The sequence below is a fragment of the Lithobates pipiens genome, unplaced genomic scaffold (genome assembly GCF_037356315.1).
Source record: "Lithobates pipiens isolate NorthernLeopardFrog02 unplaced genomic scaffold, aLitPip1_a1.2 Scaffold_13, whole genome shotgun sequence".
Lineage (NCBI taxonomy): Eukaryota > Metazoa > Chordata > Amphibia > Anura > Ranidae > Lithobates > Lithobates pipiens.
In genome coordinates this window covers 359,300,892-359,324,706 of record NW_027507718.1, presented here as the reverse complement: position 1 = coordinate 359,324,706, position 23,815 = coordinate 359,300,892, and the positions used below count along the sequence as shown (strand labels likewise).

Below are 23,815 nucleotides of genomic sequence, written 5' to 3'. Positions count from 1 at the left end.
GCAAGGAGAGAAGGAGAGAGTGTGCCGCAAGCAATTGGCAATGATGTGGGGACATTGAGTAGTTAAGCTAACAAACATTTTAGTGTTTTTATTTAAGTTCTATACACATTGATTTTTAAAGCGGCCTTGAACGTTCTTTGCATTTCAAGACTCGTTGCACAATCAAGCAATGCTCCTCAAACACCCTGCGAGATTCTTTTTACAAAATAAAATAGGAAATGGTTGCTTTTGAAATTTTTCAACTGCACAATATGCTGTAAATGCCACATGCATGTTTATGGTGCATTTCAATAGGAGTGAATGGAGCAGGTTGCGTAATGTTAACAGCTGCTGAATTCTGCAGCCAGTGTCATTTATGCCCCGCCATAATGCAAGGCAACATTAATACCTTGTACACAAAATTCATCAATTTTTTTCCAGCAGATTTTGTCCTAAACCGGCATTGCATACCCACGGTCGGACAAAGTTGAAAATCCGATCGTTCGGAACGTGATGATGTTCGTTTGTTACGACGGGACTACGTTGAGGCTAGTAGCCAATAGCTTTGGTCTCGTAATTTGATCTGAGCATGTGTGGCAATTTGTCCGATCAGAATTCTCTACAAACGATCGGAAAAAGTCCGATAGGATTTTTTTTGTCTGAAAATTTGAGATCCTGCTCTCAAATTTTTCCTGGCGGAATTTCCGACTGAAAGTCCAATAGAGCCCACACAGGATCGGATTTTATAAATCCGATCTGACCTTTTCCATTGGAATTTCCGACTGTGTGTACAAGGCATTAGGCTGTGTGTACATACTGATAGGTAGTCAGGAAGTGTAAAAAAACTTCAAACTGACTATTGGCAGCGTACAACTCTGTAATGTATTGTGCAGCAGGTGCGCAGATACACAGGTACCAAGCTCCTAATGGAAGATACCCCAAGAATTACCTGGAAGGCATTCATAGGCTCGTGTGTCACATGCTGCTAGTTAGGCTCACTAATGTAAAGGCAACTTATAATACAAAGACTGAAAATCCAGTTATCCTAGACACAGGCTAAGTAATGCTTCCACCTGCTTATTAATATTTTTAACCAGACGTTCATACGATGTTGCTAGGGAGACAGTAAAATATCACGATGCAAGAAAGCAAATGACTTGAAGGAAGTAAAGTGACAACAGATGGACAAGTGTCTGTGTAAATACATGATCAGATTTTAGGTGTCTGCCTTTTCCAGCTGTCACAAAACGATTAAAAGCTTGCTGAACAGTTTCAGACCTATAAACACTACTGTGACATCAGTACACAGCTCATTATGTTCTATAAGCATCATGCAGAACGTGACTAGGGCAACGGAACCTGTGTGTGCGTCACAAGAAGCAGTGTGCCTAAACTAATCACAATTCATCACCCACTAACATTCATGACAACCCCCAATAAATATTCAGCGTCCAACTCGCATCGGAAAACTAGTAACCCATTCTAAAGCAAAACAGATATGAAAGCAAGCACGCGTGACAGAGATTAGGGAGCAGATTATTGAGAACAATACAAGTCACTTAGCAAAACCTACAAGAATCATAAACAAAAATACAATATGTATATAGCTACTCCTGCTTGTCACATTAAAGTACACCCGCAACTACAGAAAGCAGCCTGATTATTGCTGACCTTTCCTTTGAGAAGGTCAGATCCATGGTCATCGTGTTGGAAATATTAGTTGTTAGCCACTGGCCGGGAACAAGTAAAAAGAGAAATAAGGAATTGGGATACGTATTTACAGCATGCTTGTTTTATATCTTTGATCCATTAGTACTGAAGAAAGATGCAGCAAGTCAACTAACACTTTTCAAAAGGAGGATACAATAGGAGCCGCTTTAAACATTTCATGATAGATGTACTTTAAAGCACAGACCTTCATTGTTTTACAGCTTACATAGTTTATAAGGTTGAGAGAGAGAAAAAAAAAAAAAAAAAAAAGTCGTCACTATTCCAAAAATAGCCTAGTTTGGGCGTTTAGAAGCATGGGGAAATCTAAGGCTCGGTTCACACAGGGGCGACTTGTCCAGGCGACTTCGCCGCCTGACAAGTCGTGCTCCGTTCTGTACTACGGAACCGTTCTAATAGGAGCGACTCAAGTCGCTCCGACTTAGAAAAAAGGTTCCTGTACTACTTTTGCGGCGACTTCGGGCGACTTGCATTGACTTCTATACAGAAGTCGTTTTGCAAGTCGCCGCTGATAGTGTGCAGGTCGCGGCGCTGCAAGTCGTGCAGCCCGCTGTGTGAACCGAGCCTTAGGACAAAGCTCTTCTGTCCCAAACTGTCAGGAGTTGCAACAGTATTGAAGGAGGTCCTGTAGGCGTTTACAAACAGCCCTAGCACCCTCATGCAAAAGCAAACAGAGGGTGTTCCAAGGACCTCAACTCCAGCACCTTGGACTGAATGGTCCAAAGCTTTTCCTGGGAAAGAAAAACTTGTACCAGGACGAGGTAACCCAAAATGGGCCAAAATTGTGAACACTCGTGGTGCCATGGCTAGGCCACAGGTCAGAGCCACAAACTGAAAATATTGTTCCCCCATAGCAAAGCACGGGTAATAACGAATTGAGCAGAAATATAGGGATGTGAGGATAGGCATGCTTTATGTCCACCAAAGCAAGGAAATCTTCAAGATGGAGGGAAGCAACTACTGACCTCACAGACTTCATATGCAACATTTGAACATGTAGGAACTTGGCACCTTAGGTCAAGAATGAGCTGCACACCACCATGTGGCGTGGGCACCCTGGTCAGGTTAAAATGGTAACTGTGAAACCTTTCTGGAATGAGATAGGATATAAAAAAAAAAAAAAAAAACCTGGACCATTCAGTTCAACCTACGCTTCTGTAAATGTTTATTCTCCAATTATATTCCCATAGCCCTGTATATTCCATTTCCTGAAGAAGGCAACCAAAACATGTTTTGAAGTTGTCTACACTCTTTAGGCTAGGTTCACACCAGAGCGATGCGGGAACGCCGCAAATCCGCTGCGTTCTCCCGCATCGCATGCCTCCCGCCGGCAGTTCACACTGCCCTATGCAGACTGCTGGGAGTGTCAGTGAAATGTTAATGACACCCCCAGATCAGTCCGCATATCGCAGTGCAATCTGCAAACTCGGACAAGAATCGGATCGCATGGTGTGAACATCCATGCGATCCGATTCTGCTGCGGACCAAAAAAAGGGTCCCGTGTGAGTTTGCGATGTGAATTCAGCCATACTATCTGTATGGCTGAACTCGCATCGCACAGAGATCGGATGTGATTTGCACTGCAGTGCGGTGCGAATCACATCCGGTTCTCGCTGCCGCAGCGGTGTGAACCCAGCCTTAGCTAGCACCACTTCCCGAGGAAGGGAGTTCTACAAATTTTACTGCTCTTACAGTAAAGAACCCTTTCCACAATCTAAAGCCTCGTACACACAATCAGATTTTCAGCAAAGTGTCAGACTTTTGTCTGAAGGGCGTGCGCCTGGATTTTGTCTTGCATACTAACGGCACACACTTTTCGGCCAACAAACACAAACGTAGTGACATACTACATGGAATTTCAGCTCTTGAGCACCACCCTTTGGGCACCTTCTGCTAATGTTGTATTTGGTGAGCATTCATTCCCAAGCATGCGTGTTTGTACTTTGGCCTTGTGTGACGGACTTGTGTACACACGATACGAAAATCTGACAACAGACCGTTGTCCGTCAAAAATTTACTAGAATGCCACCCAACGTTTGTTGGCCAAAAGTTGGACAACAATGGTCTGATGCAGCGTAATAACGGTCGGATTTTAAGCAAACAGTCTGTCATCACACAATTCCCTGGCGAAAATCCGATCACGTGTACAAGGCTTAAGGTTAAACTGTTCTAACCCAGAATCGTGGCCGCATTTCCTTTTCAGGGACATTATTACAGTTACTAAAATCACCTACAATATATCAATATATTGTAATGATATCTCCTCTTAAAGTGCATTAAAGGTAAAAAAAAAAAAAAATAAAAAAAAAAAAAAAAAACCCCTTTCTAAATGCAGCTCCCCTTCTCAGCCCTTCCAAATACTTACCTGAGCTCGATCTCGGATGTGCATGAAAGCAAAAACTCTTCTCAGCTCAGACACAGCAGTGGAAGCCATTGACTTCTGTTGCTGTCAATCACAGCCAATGAGGCGGGAATTGGGGGGGGGGGCAGGGCCAAGCCGCCCTTTGTGTGTTGTATGGGCTTGCTATGGCAGCACTTGCCAGGGGACCTAAGAAGAGGAGGATGGGCTCTGCGCAAAACCACTGCACAGAGCAGGTTAGCATAACAGGTTTATTTTAAAAAAATAAAAAGTTTGCCTTTACAAGTACTTTAAGCATGTCGTCTCCGAAGCGCCTGAGAGGGTTGGGGATCTGGGTGCTTAGGCAAGCACAGCTGAAAAATAAATGTATAATTTGGGAAGTAATACAAAATGAACAACCTTCCTTTTATCCAGAAACTGCAGATAAGGGTGTGTGTTAGCAGCTATACCAGGTTCACACAGTTATTTTACAAATAGCTAGCAGACTGCCAAAGACACTGATGGCCCATTTCTTTAGACAGATTTCTGTATCTTAGTTTGACCACATGTGACTTCGATCTATAGTGAGTAATGCCTGGTACACACGATGAGATGCATGCCAATCTCATAAATCGAAAATGAAGAGTTTACTAAAGTTATGAAAATTCTCATATGACAGAATAAAAATTCGGAAGTGATGTAATGCGTTGTAGTGTATTGGTATTGTATATTCAGATGACAACCATACTGATTAAATGAAAATCATACGATCTGGTATTGTATGAGAAAAATGTTCATGCTTGTCCCATTGGATAATAGCACATGAACTGTCATGATCGGCTCGTGACAGCTCTGTACCAACGATCATATTATTGTACAATCGATTCGAAAGCGACATTTTTCTTCCAATTTTCTGATTGTGTGTACTTAAGGCTGACTTCTTGGCAAGGTAAAACCACTGGTAATAAACAGTAATAGGAGTAAAACCTTAACCTAGCCCATTAACTAAAAACAGAATCACAGTGACAATGTGACTACAATACCATAATGCTACTTATCTGATGGGTGTTTGTTCTGCTACAGTTATCGTAGCAATCCAATCATAATGTTAATATGAAGGTGAATGGAGTTCTTACATTAAAGCAGAACTTCAGTCATTTTTTTCATCTTTCCATCCATTAAATCCTCAGCCCTTGTTGTTTTAACTTTGGATAGTAAAACATTTTTTCTGCCAGTAAATACCTTATACAACCCACTTCCTTTTTGTCTGGTAAAAAGCCTAGGCTTATGACATCATGAGTGGGGAGGAGTCATAAGAGGGCCAAAGAGAGCTGCAGAGCTGGAGGTGTACCTCTGTGTGTCTGTGTAAATCCAGGAAGTAAATGGGCAGCAGCTTCAGTTAAAATGGATGCAGCCACACTCCATGGAGTGAGATTTAGGCAGCATTTCTGGCAAGTACAGAATCACAGTATATATACAATAATATGCAAAGTGGTTGGAGGGAAGCTTCAGAATGGCAAAGATATTTTTATTACAAATTATTATACAGGATTTATATAGCGCAAACAGTTTATGCAGCACTTTACAATATAAAAAGGAGACAATACAGTTAAAATACAAGAAGATTAAGAGGGCCCTGCTCAGAAGAGCTTACAATCTAATAACTGCAGTTCCTCTTTAAAGGAGAAGTCCAGCCTGAGCTTTTTAGGGTCACAGGAGTGCAATTTGTTTTGCACTCCTAAGACCCATTTTCAAGGGAGAGCGGTCTGAAGTCCGCTCTCTGCTGACATCACTGGAATCAGTCCAGGCACCACATCATCCCAACTTCAGAAGTCTGGATCCACCAGCTGCCTGGACTGATGGCAGTCTCAGCCTCTCAGCGAGCCACTGAGACGGCCGCTCCCCATCCTTCCTCAGCTCAGTGCTCCAAGAGAGAAGCTGGCTGACAGTATCTCTCCACTCTGGGAGGTGAGAGAACCGAGCCATCGGTGCAGAGGCCTTGGGGGACAGATGCAGCATTGATCTGATGCTGCATCCATCTAGGCAAGTATGAATATGCAAAAAAACAAACAAAAAAAAAAAAAAAAAACCATACTTCTCTTCAGTTATTTGTATTGACTTTTCTGAGTCTTTGCAGAAATATTAATCAGATCACTAGAACTGGCAAACACCCACACAGGTATTGGTAAAAACAGCACCCCTGACAAAGGGGCAGAGATCTAGTTCCCACTTTAGATACTGCAAAGCTGGGGGTGTAAACTGGCACCAAGACATCAAAGACACATCTATTCCATTCCTACAAATAAAAGACTTCAAGTGTCACAAGCTACAAATTTCTTCTCTTTTTATGTACAGACTCCTCGGTTCCTAAAATGCTGCCGGAAATTCAATTCCTAATAAAACATTCTTACTAAAACCCGGTATTGTCTGGCATGTAGGGTGGTGCTATTGTATTAAAAAAAATATCTATATATCTATATATCTATATCTATATCTATATCTATATCTATATCTATATCTATATCTATATCTATATCTATATCTATATCTATATCTATATCTATATCTATATCTATATCTATCTATCTATCTATCTATCTATCTATCTATATATCTATATATCTATATATATATATATATATTAGCTTTAATGTTTTCATGAGAGGAACACTTGAAAGCTTACTCACACAATGGACCACAAACAGAAGTAATCCAGCATCCGATTAACAATATATTACACTGTCTGTGTACATTGACATATTATAGATTTTCATGTTTTCCTTTGCATTCCCATCACTGCTTCTCCATTACAGCACACTGTATGAACATATCTTCCATAGTCCCAACTGCCACCCAATAATACTTGGAGATTTTAGTTCCAGTGGGTAGAACCTAGAGTGGAAATTATTATACCTGGAACAACTTTTCCCAATGTTCTCTTCTGTCCAAATATTTACAACAAATAATAAATATCCCATTAGCAAGTGTCTGATCTACAGATGGGGTCTCCAAACCTTCTAAACAAAGTGCAAGTTTACCATCCTTTGGACTTTAGGGGGGCAAGCCTATGGCCAGTGGGAGTAGAAAATGTCTTAGCATCAATGGGAATAGAATGCCTCAAGCTTGGTGGTCAGTGGGAATAAGAAAATGATAGAGTGCATGTGGTCAGTAGGAGGAGGAGGAGGAATCATGCCCCGTCACTAGCGCCAGTGGGCGGAACTGTGCCCCGTCACTGGCGCCAGTGGCCGGAACCTTATGACATCAAGCACAGCTCTCTCCCACTCATGAGAGTCTGCCAGGAAGGGAGGGGGCGAGAGGGCCAATGAGAGCTGCAGAGCTGGAGGTGTGTGTCTGTGTAAATTCAGGAAGTGAACAGGCAGCAGCTTCAGCTGCCCACAGTTAAAATGGATGCAGCCAGATTTCTGCAGCATATTTGGCAAGTACAGAATCACAGTATATATAAAATAATATGTAAAGTGGTTAGAAGGAAGCTTCAGAGTGGCAAAGATGTTTTTATTACAAATTAAGTGAGCAGACTGCAGTTCCTCTTTAATGCCAGTGGGAGGAACTGTGCCCCGTCAATGCCAGTGGGAGGAACCGTGCCCCAACACTAGTGTCAGTGGGAAGAATCATGTCCCACTGTTAATATCAGTGAAATAAATACTATCTTGTATCAAGGGTCAGATAAAAGCAAGCAAAGGGCCACTGTTTGGAGACCACTGGTCTCCAGTTCTACTAACAAAACCCATACACTTTGGATCAGTGGGAATGCTTTTTTAGCTTGACTAGATGAAAATAAAAGAAAAAACAAATCTCCAGTTATCTGCTACAGCATATTACAGAGACACGATTAAAATTTGTTCCAGATGAGAGTAGGATGATTTCTGTACTGTGCATGATCCCCGACATGAAACTCCAGTATTCTATTATTTTGAAAGGTACATAAAATGTTTTTAGTAAGTACAGAATATACCATATTTTCAGCTTCTGACAATCACAATGCTGAAAATGATGCAGATGAAATCATTATACTGAAATCTTGTGCAGGGCAATAAGGACTCTTTCACACGGGTGGTCCGCCCGGCGGACTCCGCTTTTCCCAGCGGGGGATCAATCTGCTGATCCCCACTGAGCAGGCGGATGACAGGTCCGTCTCCCCTCAATGTGCAGAGACGGACCTGTCAGACCCCTGCTCTCATCTATGGGGAGTTTGAATGAAAAAAGAACCGCCAGTGTCTGTTTTCATCCGATCATTTAGACGGATGGAAAATAGGGTCGCCACCCATGTGGATTTCACAGACGGGATGAGATAGCAGTAGATGTCAGCGGACAAGTCACTGCTCCATAGGGGTGAATAGAGCGTCCTGATCGGAAAGCCCATGTGAAAGGGGCCCAAATCTAGTAATGGCATTTCTTGGAGAACCAGAGAAAAGTACTGTGGACAGCTGTAAAGGCAGAAGTTTCTTTTTCATCTTAGGGCAAGTTCACGCCACTTGCAGTCTAGTGCATTTTTTCCCTGCACTAAAAACGCATTGAAAGTAGGTTATATGGTTTTCAATGGCATAGTTCACACCAATGCTTGCAGTGTCAGTGCGTTACAGTAAAAAAAGGTAGAGCATTTTTGCTGCACTGGACTCCAAAAATGAACTAGAACACACGTCCTTATTTAAAGTTTAAAAAAAAAAAAAAAAAAAAAAAAAGAAGAAGGAGGGAGAAAATATTCATTGGACTACTGCAAAAACACACCAAAAGCACAATGGAAAGCATCAAAAACACACATGCAGAAAAGCATCTGGATTGCATCTGAACTGTGTTTGTGGTGTGAACTGGCCATAAATGCATTCTATGCATTATGATAAAAAAACCTTCTGTGTGCACCAGCCCCCCTAACACTTACCTGAGCCCATCTACATCCAGCGATGTTGCACGAAAAACTCTGCTGTCTGGGACTCCCCTCCTCATTGGCTGACTCCCGCTGCTGTCAATTAAAGTCAGAGAGCCAATGAGGAGAGAAAGGGGGCAGGGCAGGCCATGGCTCCATGTCTGAATGGACAACTGGCGGGAGGGGCCAGAGAAGAGGAGGATCTGGGCTGCTCTGTGCCAAACCACTGCACAGAGCAGGTAGGTATAACACGTCTGTTATTTTTATTGAAAAAAAACAAAAAAGGAGACTTTAGTATCACTTTAACGATATCCTTATTCTCCAAAAACAACCAATAAAAATCCACTACTTAATGGTCCTGTAGTCTATTTTGCATTAAATTGTTTCTTATTGTGATTTTTTAATCATTGGAACAGCCTCTGTGAGCTCCCAACCCTCTCCTTATGTTTGTTTGCAATGAGCAGTGCACGTTGGTTAGTCATGCACAATACAAATTCCATATTCCCTAGACCAGCCTTTCTCAACCTTTTTAAACACAGAGGAACCCTTGAAATAGTTCTCCAGTCTCAGGGAACTCCTGCTAAAAATTTGAAATCTACAACTCATGATACATTAGTGTGATAGTCAATTGGAAGAATGGTCCTTACACTTGTGGTCATTGGGAAAAATTTCCCCCTTACAGATGGCTAAAAAGATCAATGGTGTCGGTGGGAACTTATCCGAGAGGCAGAAATGGCCCAATGCTAAAGGAACCCCTACAACCTCTGGAGGAACCCTGGTTGAGAATCACTGCCCTAGACCCTTGTACATCACAGGAACAAGCACAATAGGATGGCTACGTTCCTACATATAGTGGGACCGCGCAGACAAACGTAGCCATCCTCTAACAGAAAGTCAGGTCACATCAGCAAAAAAAAAAAAAAAAGGGAATACAGAGATTTAGAGGAGGCCGACAGCAATAGAAAGTATTTTTGGAGTTAAGAATACTTACTTTAATAGAATTTTCTTATTTTTAAACCTGAGTTTAGTGTCACTTTAACAATTCTGTAAAAAACATGACATACCATATGTTGACAGACAGAAAACGGAGGTGGGAGGTGTACCTGGAGCAGTCTAGATTTTCCCTACACATCCACACTGCAGCCAGCAATGAAAAAGTAAACAATGGTACCACACCCTGGTTTGTTCAGTACAGGAAGCCACTTTTATCCGTCATAACGAGGGAAGATTGTGAAGAAAAAGCCAATCCATATATAAAAACTGGCTTACTACTAAATGAAAATGTCATTAAATACAAGACCCTAAAGTAGATCTCCAGGTCCTGAGAAGACATCCCATGCTAATGCTGCCAATAGAGACGGTTTCCATATAAACCCTTCTTTGGCTGCTGGCCATTTTGTTGTCACTTTCTCCTCATTTGCATTCATGTTTGTGCTCTGCTCACAGCACTTTATTGGAAGACGACACATTGACAGCAATTATTACCTTCGGCACATTCTGTAATACTGTAACTTGCTGCTTATTTCATAATCTGATTGTGTATAGCCCCAACTGATCTGTAACAATAGTGAATTCTATATAACGTTTTAAAGTCTAAAGCAGCCCATACACAAGTTTTTTTTTTTTTTTTTCATTCAACCAGCAGGTTGAAGGAAGAAAATTATTTGATACCCCCCCATTTACACATTAAAGGTGGATGGGAGAATCCTACCGCTATGTCTTTGTATTGAGAGACCGGGAGACTTCCCCCACCGTCCCAAAATACTGATCAGCTCTGTTGGCTATAGCCGGCAGTGCTGATTGTGTGTACATTTTCCAACAGGCTAGTTGTACAGACGTCGATTTGGTAGACAACCTGTACAGCCTGCCTGCCCATACTTGGATTAGAAATTGGCTGGTCCCTGCTGAAATGGCCCAACTTCAAATTCATGTATGGCCAGTCCCTGCTGAACTGGCTGAATTTTAATGCATGTATAGCAGAACAAGAGAAAACAACTGATTCCTCCATCTGCACTAAACAGCGTGGATGAGGGAATCTATCCTGCCAGATATTGTATTCAGACAGAAGCATCTGAGGACTGAAGCCAATAACTTTCCACCCAGCTCAGTCAATTTTCAAGTTGACCTGTCAGGTCAGGTGGTGGCGATAGGGCTGCCCGTATCTCAGCCAATTCCACAAGAATCGGTCAAAACTGGAACCATGTATAGCTATACTCAGCAGCAGAAAAAAGTACCTTGCAGTGGGCCACCTCACAGAGGGAGATGCTTTCCTTTACAATATTTTAACCTATGCCCCATCTCCTTGCTCCCCCTTTTATCCAAACTCCTTCAACGTCTGGTCTACAACTGACTGAGCGACCACCTTGCTGATAATAGCATTCTTGATCCCCTTTAGTCTGGGGTCTGTACCCAACACTCCACAGAAACTGCTCTACTAAAACTAACAATCTACCAACAGCCAAAACCAATGGACACTACTCTGTACTCCTACTACTGGACCTTTCTGCTGCCTTTGATACAGTTGACCACCCCTTCCACAAAAAAACTCCACGCCTTTGGTCTCCATGACTGTACTCTTTGCTGGTGCTCTTCCTACTTATCCAACCGCACCTTTATCGTTACTTACAATTCTATTTCCTCCTCGCCTCTTCCTTTCTCTGTTGGGGTCCCCCAAAGTTCTGTTCTTGGACCTCTCCCATTTTCAATCTACACCACCTCCCTGGGTCAGCTGATCACCTCTCATGGCTTCCAATACCACCTCTACGTAGACGACACCCAAATCTATTTTTCTACCCCTCAGCTCACTCCCTCCGTCGTTGGCACCATATAAATCCTGTATAATATTATTATATTTTTATTGTCTGTCCACACCTGTGCATTATCGGTGCTTCCATCAAAATGCACATTATATACAGTTTAATGGTAATTCATCTAAAGCGATGCACAGATATGACCTGACCCTTATAGGTGGGGAATACATAGAGAGCATATTTCGTTGTCAAGTGCACTAAAATGTTTACAAGCTTGGAGAGGATAAAAAAAAAAACAAAAAAAAAAACAACAAAAAAAAAAAAAAAAAAAAAAAAAAAAAAAAACACACAAGCGAATTCAAGTGAGCAATGAAAGCAAGAACAAATTCCAAATGGCAAATAATAAACAAGTTGTTCAGTTCAGATCAATCATCATCATACAGTGTATATGGGGAACTTTTGTTGAGGTGGTTACTAGGGGGGAGGAGAGACAGACGAGGTTGGAAAGTCATTTGATGGTGTAGATCACCTACACAGAATTTATTTTATTTTTTACAGTGAAGTAGGGGGGAGTTAAAGCACAGCTTTTTATTTCTGTCTCTGTCCCTGCAAAGTTTTCTTCACTTTCCATCTGGTGAAGACAGTAAGGCCCCATTCACATTCGCACGTCTCCAAAGTTACACAATTTTCAGTGCACCTTAGGAGTGCTACTTTTGGTGTAATTTTGAACCAACTTTCAATTGATCAAAGTTTGATCAAATACCCATCAAAAGTCGCACCAAAGTAGTGCAGGCACATTTTCTAAGTCGCACCAAATTGAACGGGTGCCATTGAAAAGAACAGGGGTGTGACTTGGCATGCAACTTTCATGCCCAAAGTCACATAAATCGCACAAGTGTGAATGGAGCCTAAACCCCCAGGGGATCTGATCATTCCCCACACTAAAATACGCCTTGGCTATACAACTTTTAATTATTTTAACTAGGTCTTTTCCCAACAGAAAAAGGCCTATACCAAGTAAAATTCTGGTAGCTTGAATAAAAATAAATATTGATGTAGTAAAAGTCCAACCTGTTTTTCTTTTTTTGTTATATTTTGGATAGAGAAGAGGAGTTATCAAATCTGTCAGATCCTCACAATTTTCATAGTGAACACTGAAATTGGGACTGAAACTGAGGGGATATGAAAAATGTTGGTTTGTCAAATGGGGCACCTATTGGGAGGACAACTGTCCAAAAGACTTCTCAGTACCTGAATATATATATATATATATATATATATATATATATATATATATATATATATATATATATATATATATATATATATTCATACATATACATATACACACACATACACACACACACATACAGTAAACGTGAGGAAATCTCACCACTGGGACACAGACAGCAAAAAAGCGAATAGAGCGAACCATTTGTAGCCATCGCCAAATAAAAACGTGTTAGCTATAGATAAGAATACAGAGATACATTAAATTTGTGTCGTTAAATGTCAAGTCCATCTTTCTGACTGTTTCTGACTATCCATATATTGTGTAATATGAAACCTGGTCAGAGTCTTCCGCCACTTCCCGAATTGTGTGGTTCTGCACGAATAAAAAACGACAAGTCCCATCTGGCACCACAGCACATGAACTCGTAGCTCTCAATGGAACACAATCACGACACTTTAGGTACACTGATACTTCCTCTAGCTCCATAGGTGAAGGCCAGCATCAAAGTACAGAACACCGCCAGAAGAGGAGTCTGCACGATCCAGAGCACTGCACATATAATCCACTGATTGTAATACTTTTCAGGCTCCAATGCAAAAAAATAATAAACTGCACATCTATTCAGTGTGGGTGTGTGTGGTGTGGTGTGGTGTGGTGTGTGTGTGGTGTGTGTGTGGTGTGTGGTGTGTGTGTGTGTGTGTGTGTGTGTGTGTGTGTGTGTGTGTGTGTGTGTGTGTGTGTGTGTGTGTGTGTGTGTGTGTGTGTGTGTGTGTGTGTGTGTGTGTGTGGTGTGATCTTTTGCAAAAGATACAACTGGCCCTTTAATCTCTACCTGGATTTCAACAAACTTGTTACTGTAATCTTACTTTCAGACACAAGAAAATGATACAAACGTATACTAGTACATAAACACAAGAAATTTCGTACCTGTAAACATTGCATGGAAGTAGGGACTGCATGCAGCCAAAACCACTTTGTGAGCAGATATCTCCACATCTTCAGCCACTATTGTCACATCGCACAGCAAATTCTGACTGTGAAGAAAAGCAAATGTAATAAATGGATGTATAGCAAATAGATATATAAAACACAATCTAAGAGCGATCTTTTACAGGGGCTTCATGGCAGAACAGGCTGCAACAATACTATTTCCCTGCTGGGGACCTGCCAGTGTTCTGTGTAACTGATGTACTAAAATGTAGAGGGACTTCATGTGACTAGGGCAGCCACTCATTCTCATTTTTCCAAAGATCGTCCCTGTTGTAAGAGGTCTGTCCCCAGGAAACTTGCAGTGCCTAGGCTTCAACTCATCATCCTGCACAAGTGTGAATTAAAAAATGGCATCGCTAGAGCACTGTGTACGTCAACTCATGCTGCTGCGCATGCGCAGACCGCCCCAGCAATGCCATTTTAGATTGGCAATCCTTGCAGTGCAGCATGAGAAGTTGGAGCATGCTCTCTGCAAAGTTTACAGCAAACTAGTAGGCTCCCAGAACCATGGTGGGCCCTGAGGATTACCAAAACACTGGGTGCAATCTGTGAGTGACTTGATGCTGACCTGATCCCTGAACCATCAACTCTGACCATTATTTGATCCTGACCCCTGCACGCCATGAATTTAACCCTGACCTCTGAACACTCTGTTACACTCTATTGACATACAGCAGCATAGGTTTGGGTTTTATTTACCATACCCTTTTAAGCCCTGCCCAACACCAACATTTAAAAGCGACTGTAAAGGATATTCAGATATTCTTTAAATTAAAATAATGAGCCTTGAACCTCCTCTTCTCCCCCACCTGCGCTGTCTTTTTTTCCTCTTCTGTGTGCCCCCTATAGTAAACTGCTTGCTATGGGTCAGACGTGCAGGCTTGGCTCCACTCCCCATGCACAGGATTAGATTGACAGCAGCAGGAGCCAATAGTTTCCACTGTGTCCTGTGGAGGAGAGGAACACAGACCGGTGCCACTGCAGATGGGCACAGAGCTGGATCGAGATAGGACTTCACTAAATATACAGGGAGGCAGGGGTGCAAAAACAGCCCTGGCCTGTTGCGGCACGAATGCCACTAGACCCCTTAAAGGTATGCTGTTATATCTGGTACCAATCTGGATCAGCATCCCCTCCATCCCCTAATACTTACCTGAGCCCCATCCTGATCCAGCGATGTACACGAGTGCCACAGCACTCCAGGGACTTGGCTTCCTCATTGGCTCCCGCTGCTGTCAATCAGAGCCACTGAGCCAATCGGGAGAGGGTGGATGTGAATGTGTGTGTGAATGGACACAGAGCCGCAGCTCAGGAGAGAGCCGGCTTGGGCACCCCCATTGCAAGCTGCTTGCTCTGGGGTCACTCAGCAGCTGGGAGGGGCCAAGAGCACCGATAAGGGACTTGGAAAGAGGAGGATCGGGATTGTTCTGTGCAAAACCACTGCGTAAAGTAAGTATAACTTTTTTTTTTTTTTTTTTTAAATAAAAAACAGCAAACAAGCAGTGTTTTTACATTTCTAATGATACGAATACAAAACATGCGATTATAGAAAATACTGTTATGTCTTGGTACCTCAAAAGTCCTGTAGTTTTTCTTGTTAGAGTTTCTTTAGGCGGAGGGCAGTGTTAAGCTGGCCGTACACTGTTCAAATTGTACCCAGTTCCTAATAAACCAATTGATTTGCTTATCGAGCGTCCTTGTCTGCTACCTCCCACCTGACATTTTTCAATTAAAAAATAAATAAATCAAAGCAGCCAGTTGCAAGATTTTTGGCCAGAACACAAACATCATCTAATCCGATTCAGCAGGAGTCCAGGCATTTTTACAGACAGTGGGGTCATCTGTAAAAATACAATAGGCAGAGCACCCATACCGTATAGAATGGAGCCTGGAAGCCAGCCTCAGATGTACGATTTAGATGGACTTGACCAACAAATTGCAACCGAACTAAACCCACCAATTTAAGTGTTTCATAAAGCAGTTCATATGATACAGAAAGTTACATAAAATGTGAGGAGCACTTGGAATTACTTTTAATTGAAGCCACCATAAGAAAAAAAACTCAGCATAGCAGCATTGTCTCCCTTAAAGTCTGCTACAAACTCTTTTTGGGGTCGGAGCTGCTGTACTAACCATGTGAGGTTAGTTCAGCGATCTCCCCCTCTGAGCTGTTGTGTTCTGACAGGGGGACGACCCCACCGCCAGAACACTCCGATCAGCGCTCTCTGCTATTGATTGAGAGCACTGAGTCGGCCGTCAGCTGGACATCTTCTGTTGGACAGACCGACATACACACATACCGACAAGGGCCAAATGTTGGGCTTTTTTTTTTTGAACCAGCTTTCGTCGTCTAAAATACGGCCCGTGTGTACGTGGCTTAAAACTGGCCATAGATGGATTTAAATTTGGTCAGTTCAGCAGGGACTGGCCTTCTTTCCATCCATCTATAGCATATCCCATTATGGCCAGCCTCATACAGGTGTCTCTGGAAACATCTAAAATCTGTTTATAGGATGCCACACATGGGGATACCAAAAAGTAGAAATCTCCCATTGGGTGCAGTATTATCCCAAGTACGAACAATGAAAAATCTGCTGAGAACAAAGCCAGGCCATGGTCTAGCACTGGACAGAAAGTCAATAAAAGCAAGCTGAACATACAGTTAGCATAAACACAAGGTAAACCAGACAGAACCAGAGTCAACAAGGCACGGTCAATTAAACAAATTCACATGCAATGCTGAAACTACCAAACCTAAAAACCAGCCAAGTTCAGCAGTGAGGTTAACAAGTAACTACTCTGCTGAATCTGCCTTTAGGTTAATGCTATGTGCACTTGGTTGATATTAAAAAGGAAACCATAATGGTTTGGAGTAGGGTTGCATGGTTACCGGTATTAAGTATTTGTATGAGTATTGGTACTCATGCAAATACTCAGATGTCTGAAATGAACACTTTCAGGCTCTGTCCTTACAGCTGTCAGCGGGAATCCCCCCATGACAGCTGAAATGTAAATGTAAAAAAAATAAATAAAAAAAAGCCAGCAATTATCAGCTGTTAAGGAACACATCCTTAACCAATGACTCATTCAGCTGGCAGTGGGGTTACCCTGTTAACAGCTGAAGTGTAAATAAAGTTCTGGTGTTCTATCGGATAGTGCTCGCCATTGAAAAGTGCCCGCGCTATATGGAATTGCACTCCAGCTGATTTGCCGATCAGCTGGCCTGATGTAACCATGGCACATGCGCACATCGTAGGAGTTCTCGATGGGAGATACCATTTCATGGGCACAATTGAAAAGCTGTGTTTAAGGGCTGGTTTTGTCTGTGTTGCAACCCGCCCTTTCACACAGGCAAAACCGGCCGTTCAACACACCAAACCCACCCTGCAACACAGACAAAACTGGACCATCAGTAAAGCCAATCTGACAACTACGGTCTCCCTCCACTGGTTGTATAGGTTTCAATTGTGCCCGTGAAATGGTATCTTCCATCGAGAGATACCTCCTACGATGCGCACATGCGCCATGGTTTACATCAGGCCAGCTGATTGGCAAATCAGCTGGAGTGGCCTTCAATACTGCGCATGCGCGGGCACTATCCGATGGAACACCGGCAATTGGAGTGGTCAAAAAAAAGCAGCTGAGCAATGTTTCTATGCATCATGTATCGGTTTATTTTTGTATCTTTCTGTTTACTCAGCAACAGATCAAAGGATTAAACTTTGATCTGCAGATGAAGTCAGTTTAAAGCAACCTGTCAAGTAAAAAAAAAAAACACTTTAAGACCGGGCCTATTTTTCTGACTTGTTGTTTACAAGTTAAAATCATTTTTTTGCTAGAAAATTACTTAGAAGCCCCAAACATTATATAATTTTTTTTCTAATACCCTAGAGAATAAAATAGCGGTCATTACAATACTTTGTCACACTGTATTTGCGCGGTGGTCTTACAAGCGCACTTTTTTTTTTAAAAAGTACACTTTTTTAAATTCAAAAATAAAACAGTAAAGTTAGCCCAAATTTTTTATTATATTAATGAAAGACGGTAGGTCGAGTAAATTGATACCAAACATGTCACTCTTCATAATTGCACACGTTCGTGTAATGGCGAAAAACTTTTATCCTTAACTACTTGCCGCCTATAGCTGAAAGACAGCTGCAGCGCCAGCCTTCTATGAGACTTGGCTGATCACAGATCGGAGTAAGGGGTCGATCCCGGCCCCTTACCACGTGATCAGCTGTCAGCCAATGACAACTGATCACATGATGTAAACAAACTTGGTAATCCGTATTTTTGAGGGACATTAGTCCCTCACTCAGAAAGCCGCAGCTGTGCCCACCAGTGTCACCTGCCAGTGCCCCCTGTGCCACCTACCAGTGCCCATCAGTGTCTTATAATCATTGCCACAGATCAGTGCTGCCCATCAGTGTCACCTACCAGTGCCCATCAGTGTCACCTACCAGACCGCCTATCAGTGCCCATAAGTGCAGCCGCCTCAGCGCACATCAGAAGGAGAAAAATTTAATGTTTTCAAAATTGTTTAACAAACTATGAAACTTTTTTTTGTTTTTTCTAAATTTAGGTCCCTTTTTGTTTTATTTAGCAAAAAATAAAAAACCCAGAAGCAATTAAATACCGCCAAAAGAAAGCTCTGTGTGAAGAAAATGATAAAAATGTCATTAGGGTAAACTGTAGCATGACTGCGTAATTGTCATTCAAAGAGTGACAGCACTGAGAGCTGGAAACTGGTCTGGGCAGGAAGGGGGTTTAAATGCCCAGTGAGTAAGTGGTTAAAAATCTCCATATGCAACTTTTAAAAAAATATAATAAAAATTCTACAGGTTGCATGTTTTGCGTTACAGAGGAGTTCTAGAGCTAGAACTATTGCTCTCACTCCAACGATCGCGGTGTTACCTCTCATGTGTGGTTTGAACACCGTTTTCATATGTGGGCGTTACTCACCTATGCGTTTGCTTCTGTGTGCGAGCTCGGCGGGATGGGCTTGTTAAACAATTTTACATTTTTTTTCTTATTTATTGTACACTTTTAAAGACTACCCCCCCCCCCCCTCGTAAAGCATGACAGGACCTCTTAAATATGAGATCTGGGGTCAAAAAGTCTTCCAATCTCATACTTACACTAAAATGAACCCTTCATTTACGCTAATCAGCCCTTAATAATCCTTCTGCATTTAATTATTTTCCTGATTTTTTTTTTTTGTTCACTACCATTTTACAAACTAAACTAATTAAGAATTCAATTTTGTTTTCATTTGCTTTGTTGGTTAATATTTTTGCACCTTTAACATACATTTACATGTTGTTTCACATTGAAAAAAAAAAACACAAATTTAAAAGAAAATAAATGTATTATATTTGGAATTAACTTTACATTTCATCTGTCAGCAATGGTACACAGCATTGAAAACAAATCAGTTGCAGTAGGCATTGGTAATTGGCATCAGCAAGTACAAAAAAAAATAGATAAATTAATGGTATCAGTGCATCCCTAGTTTTGAGCCCATAGTATTTTAAAGTGGTTGTAAACCCTTACAAACCACTTTGACCTACAGGTAAGCCTAGATTAAGGCTTATCTGTAGGTCCAAGCAATATCTCCTAAACCTATATGGTTTAGGAGATATTTGCCCGAAAACAGGCACCGCTGTCTACAGCGCATGCGCCATAGACAGCGGCGCGCAGGCGCACTGAGCATGGCATTCTCAGCGACGGAGCTGCCGCGCATGTCGGCTCCCGTGCGCATGCGCGGGAGTGAGGTCATCACGGCTTCAGCGAATGTCAGCGGCGGAGCAGCGAGACCCCACCAACAAGATGGATGCGGTGGACTACAGGGGACAGCGGCGACTTCGCTGGTTCCTGTGTTAGGCAAGTGACACATAATGGGCTGCTATGCAATGCATAGTATTCCATTATGCTTTGCCTTTGCAGGGAATTAAAGAGGAAGTAAACTCATCAGGGTTTACTTCCTCTTTAATATATACACTCTGTAATCTTTTAACCCCTTGCCAACCGCTGCACACCGATATATGTTGGCACAAAGGCAGCGGTGGGCAAAAGGGGCGTAACTGTACGTGTCACGGACCCGCAGAATGGGGAAGTTCCCATGTAAATAAGGCATTTTTCCGTTCCGGCTTGTGACATGACAGATCAGCGCTCCCCTGTCATTAGGAGCGGCGATCGCTGTCATGTGACTTGAAGCCCCCACAGTTAGAATCACTTCCCTAGGACACATTTAACCCCTTCATTGCCCTAGTGGTTAACCCCTTCACTGCCAGTGTCATTTACACAGTAATCAATGCATTTTTATAGCACTGGTCCCTGTATAAATGACAAGGACGTTTAGGAGCAGTTGGGCATTTTTTTCAACTGCCCCTGAACTCTCCTCTATGTTATCTTATCAGTACTATGTACACAGGGTCGTAGTTTCTAGGCAGTTGGGTTCAGAAGCCGAGTTTAAAGGCATTTCAAGCTCCAAATGCGGCTAAACATGGTAACTCGCATTTAGGCGTTTTTCATTTTTAGCCATTTTGAAAACAAAATAATAATGATGATATATACATACACACACTAAATATATATATATATATATATATATATATATATATATATATATATATATATATATATATATATATATATATATATATATAAATTTTTGAGTGCCCATACAAAGATCATATACAGTGCAATCTGAATCAGGAGGAGATTGACGCATTGTCTATGCTTTCAAAGAGGAAGGAAATAGTAATGAAACCAGCAGATAAAGGTGGATCCATAGTGGTGATGGATACCTCCCAATATGAAGGGGAAGTACTTAGACAACTTAAAGACATTGCGACCTATAGATGATTGGACAGTAATCCAACTATACGGGTTTCTGATAGAATAAAAAAGGTAGTTAAACAAGTGGTTCAAGCAGGGATTATAGATAATATCACGCAAACATTTTTAAATTTCAGATTTTCCCACTACCCCTATTTTTTATGTATTACCCAAAATACATAGATTTAAAAAATCCCTCTGGACGTCCTATCGTCTAGCCTGAATTCTATCAACGCCATTTGCAAAATATTTAGACAAATGTTTAACTCCCCTGGTTTCTAATACACGTTCTTATATTTGTGACACTCAGGATTTTTTTTTAGAAAAGGTGGAGAAGCTCATTCTACCCCCAGGGGCGAGATGTAGCAAACTTATATACAGCTATCCCACATGAGCCAGGTATCGAGGCATGTAAACGTCTCTTAAACGAATCTGGAATACATGGTCCTGCTCAAATAGGATTTATCTTAGAACTATTAAGGATTGTATTGGAAGAAAACTTTTTTCTATTGAAGGATACATATTTTTTGCAATTAACTGGAACAGCAATGGTTTCTAAAGTTGCCCCCCTCCCCCATATGCCAATTCATTCATGAATATGTTGGAAAATGCATTTATCATTGTAAATTATTTAAAGACAACTGTATGGCATATTTTAGATTCATTGATGACGCATTTGGCATATGGGTGGGTGACAGTGAATTATTATGGATATTTAATGAATATCTTAACCAGTTGGTTCCAGGCCTAAAGTTTAATATGTCGGTTGCAGATAAGAATGTCCCTTTCCTGGATATTCTATTATATATCCTGGAGGGTCGGATTGTTAGTGATATTTATCGTAAACCGACAGATTGTAATCAATCATTACACTTTTCTAGCTTCCAGCCTCCTGGTGTATTTAAGTATATTCCGAGAAGCCAATTAAAAAGAGTAGCAAGGATCACTAATAAATCCATTCATAAAGAGGATAGACTGAATGAAATGGAAGTGAGGCTGTGACAACGTGGTTATCCCGGTGATATAGTACACCGGGAACGAATCAATTTAGGTAAGAGTAAAGAAAAAAAACACTACTCCCAGGCTTCCTTTCATTTCTCAGTTCCATCCTTTTTCTAATAAAGTTAATAACATCATTAGAAAACATTGGTCAATATTAAACAAAAATTATCCTGCTGTTGCGGAATTCCGATTTCCCCCTTTACTATCATATCATAAGGGTAGGACTATATACAATCTACTGATCAAATCGGACCAATTTAATGCACCTACTTCTCGGGTTACATTTCTGGGACCCCCTAATTTTGGTTAATTTCCTTTCCTTTGCCTTTCCTTTCCTTGTGAAAACAATACATACAAGTATGATTAAAAGGAAAATGCTTTAACACCCATATAAAAGGTTATAATATTCCCATAAAAGATAATTTTACATGCCAATCAGCATATGTTATTTATATAATTAAATGTCCCTGTGGATTAATTTATGTAGGAGAAACTACACAAAAAGTCAAAGATAGAATTGCCAGGCATAAGTATTCCATTAGGGACAAAATTGACAAGTTGCCCCTTTCTAGAATTTTTTTTTAGAAACGAACCATACGGTTTCCCAATTGAGATACATGGTGATTGACGGAATTCCAAACAATAGACGAGGAGGTAATAGAGAACTGGAATTGAAAAGAAGAGAAGTATACTGGATAAATCGCTTAGACTCTTTGCAACCCAAAGGCTTAAATACGGATTTTGATCTTTATTTTTGTATTGTTTTTGTGCTCAGATCTGCAATATGTGGATCGGTCGGCTGAAAGTCGGCCGATATGACACCACATTATGAGATTGTTTTGAAATTCTACCTTTTTGTATTTTTTCCAAAAAGTGTGTATATAACATGAATTTGATTGTTAATTGATTATGTTTTATATATCTTTTTATAGATGAACTATAATCACCAAGTATATTTTCATCTAGGGAAGGATCCTATTGACCAGTTTTCAGCAGTCTTTCCAAATGTGTATACCGGTAGATTGAATGCGGAAATAATGAGATGCAAAGTGTTTGCCATACGTAATGATTCCAGCTGACTTGAATTAACTGATTAGTAGCATTTTCTAGCTATGTGTCTTTATATATAGAATCTGTTATACTATCAGTTGTAGGTATGTGATCATGAGGAAGGGCGATATCATGGTTAGCCTGAAACATTGCCTGAAATATACCCGATGTAATATAACTTTTAGGAATACATTTTCATTGGTTGTGCAGCAATCTGTGTTTGCTTTTTTATATTTGGTCCCCAGGAAGGACTAAATTGCTGGCACATCTGTTCGACTGACTCGCCCACAACATTTTGTATATATATATATATATATATATATATAAAAAACGCTTCTAAGCGCAAATGCGGCACGGCGCCGCTAAACTCGCATGTAAACTGATGGCTTTTTTTAGCGTGAGTTACTATCTGTCAAGTTAAATCATTCAGGAGAGGTTTGAAAAATGTCCTGGGTACACGAAGCCTAGAAGACGTTTTTCAAGCACTTTATTTTTCCCCATTCGTTTTACTTTTAGACCTCGTTCATCACACCATAGTGTACTGTAGACAGAAGTGTCAGTTTTGAAATCTGTGTGTGTTTTTCTCCCATCAGTTTTAATGCAGGCATGGTGTGAAGAACAAGCCCTTAATGTTTCATTAACATGTTCAGTTTATACCAGATTTGTGCATAAAATTGGTGTTATTTTTGAAAAGTTTAAATGTACAATGTAATATAAATATATATATATTCAGGAGAGGTGGCCGAAATATCGGTAACGCATTGAAAAAAAACAAACTAAATATATATATATATATATATATATATATATATATATATATATATATATACACATATACACACACACACACACACACACACACACACACACACACACACACACACACATATGGCTAAAACCCTGGAAGTACAGGAAACCACCTGTTCCAAAGATCCAGTGAGCTCCTATCTCCTGTTTCAGCGGATCACTCTACTTCTGCTGCACTAAAATACCAGCCAATGTTATCAGCTTTGCATGACTTC

General features: G+C 41.1%; 1 protein-coding gene across 1 annotated transcript in view; it reads right to left on the bottom strand.

Moving 5' to 3' along the window:
* Positions 1-23,815, bottom strand: part of KLHL2 (kelch like family member 2) — a 200,445-nt gene that overhangs the window by 140,350 nt on the left and 36,280 nt on the right. The window contains exon 3 of the mRNA XM_077477161.1: positions 13,839-13,945. Coding sequence (XP_077333287.1) covers positions 13,839-13,945 — 107 coding nt within the window. The remainder of the gene's footprint in view (positions 1-13,838; positions 13,946-23,815) is intronic.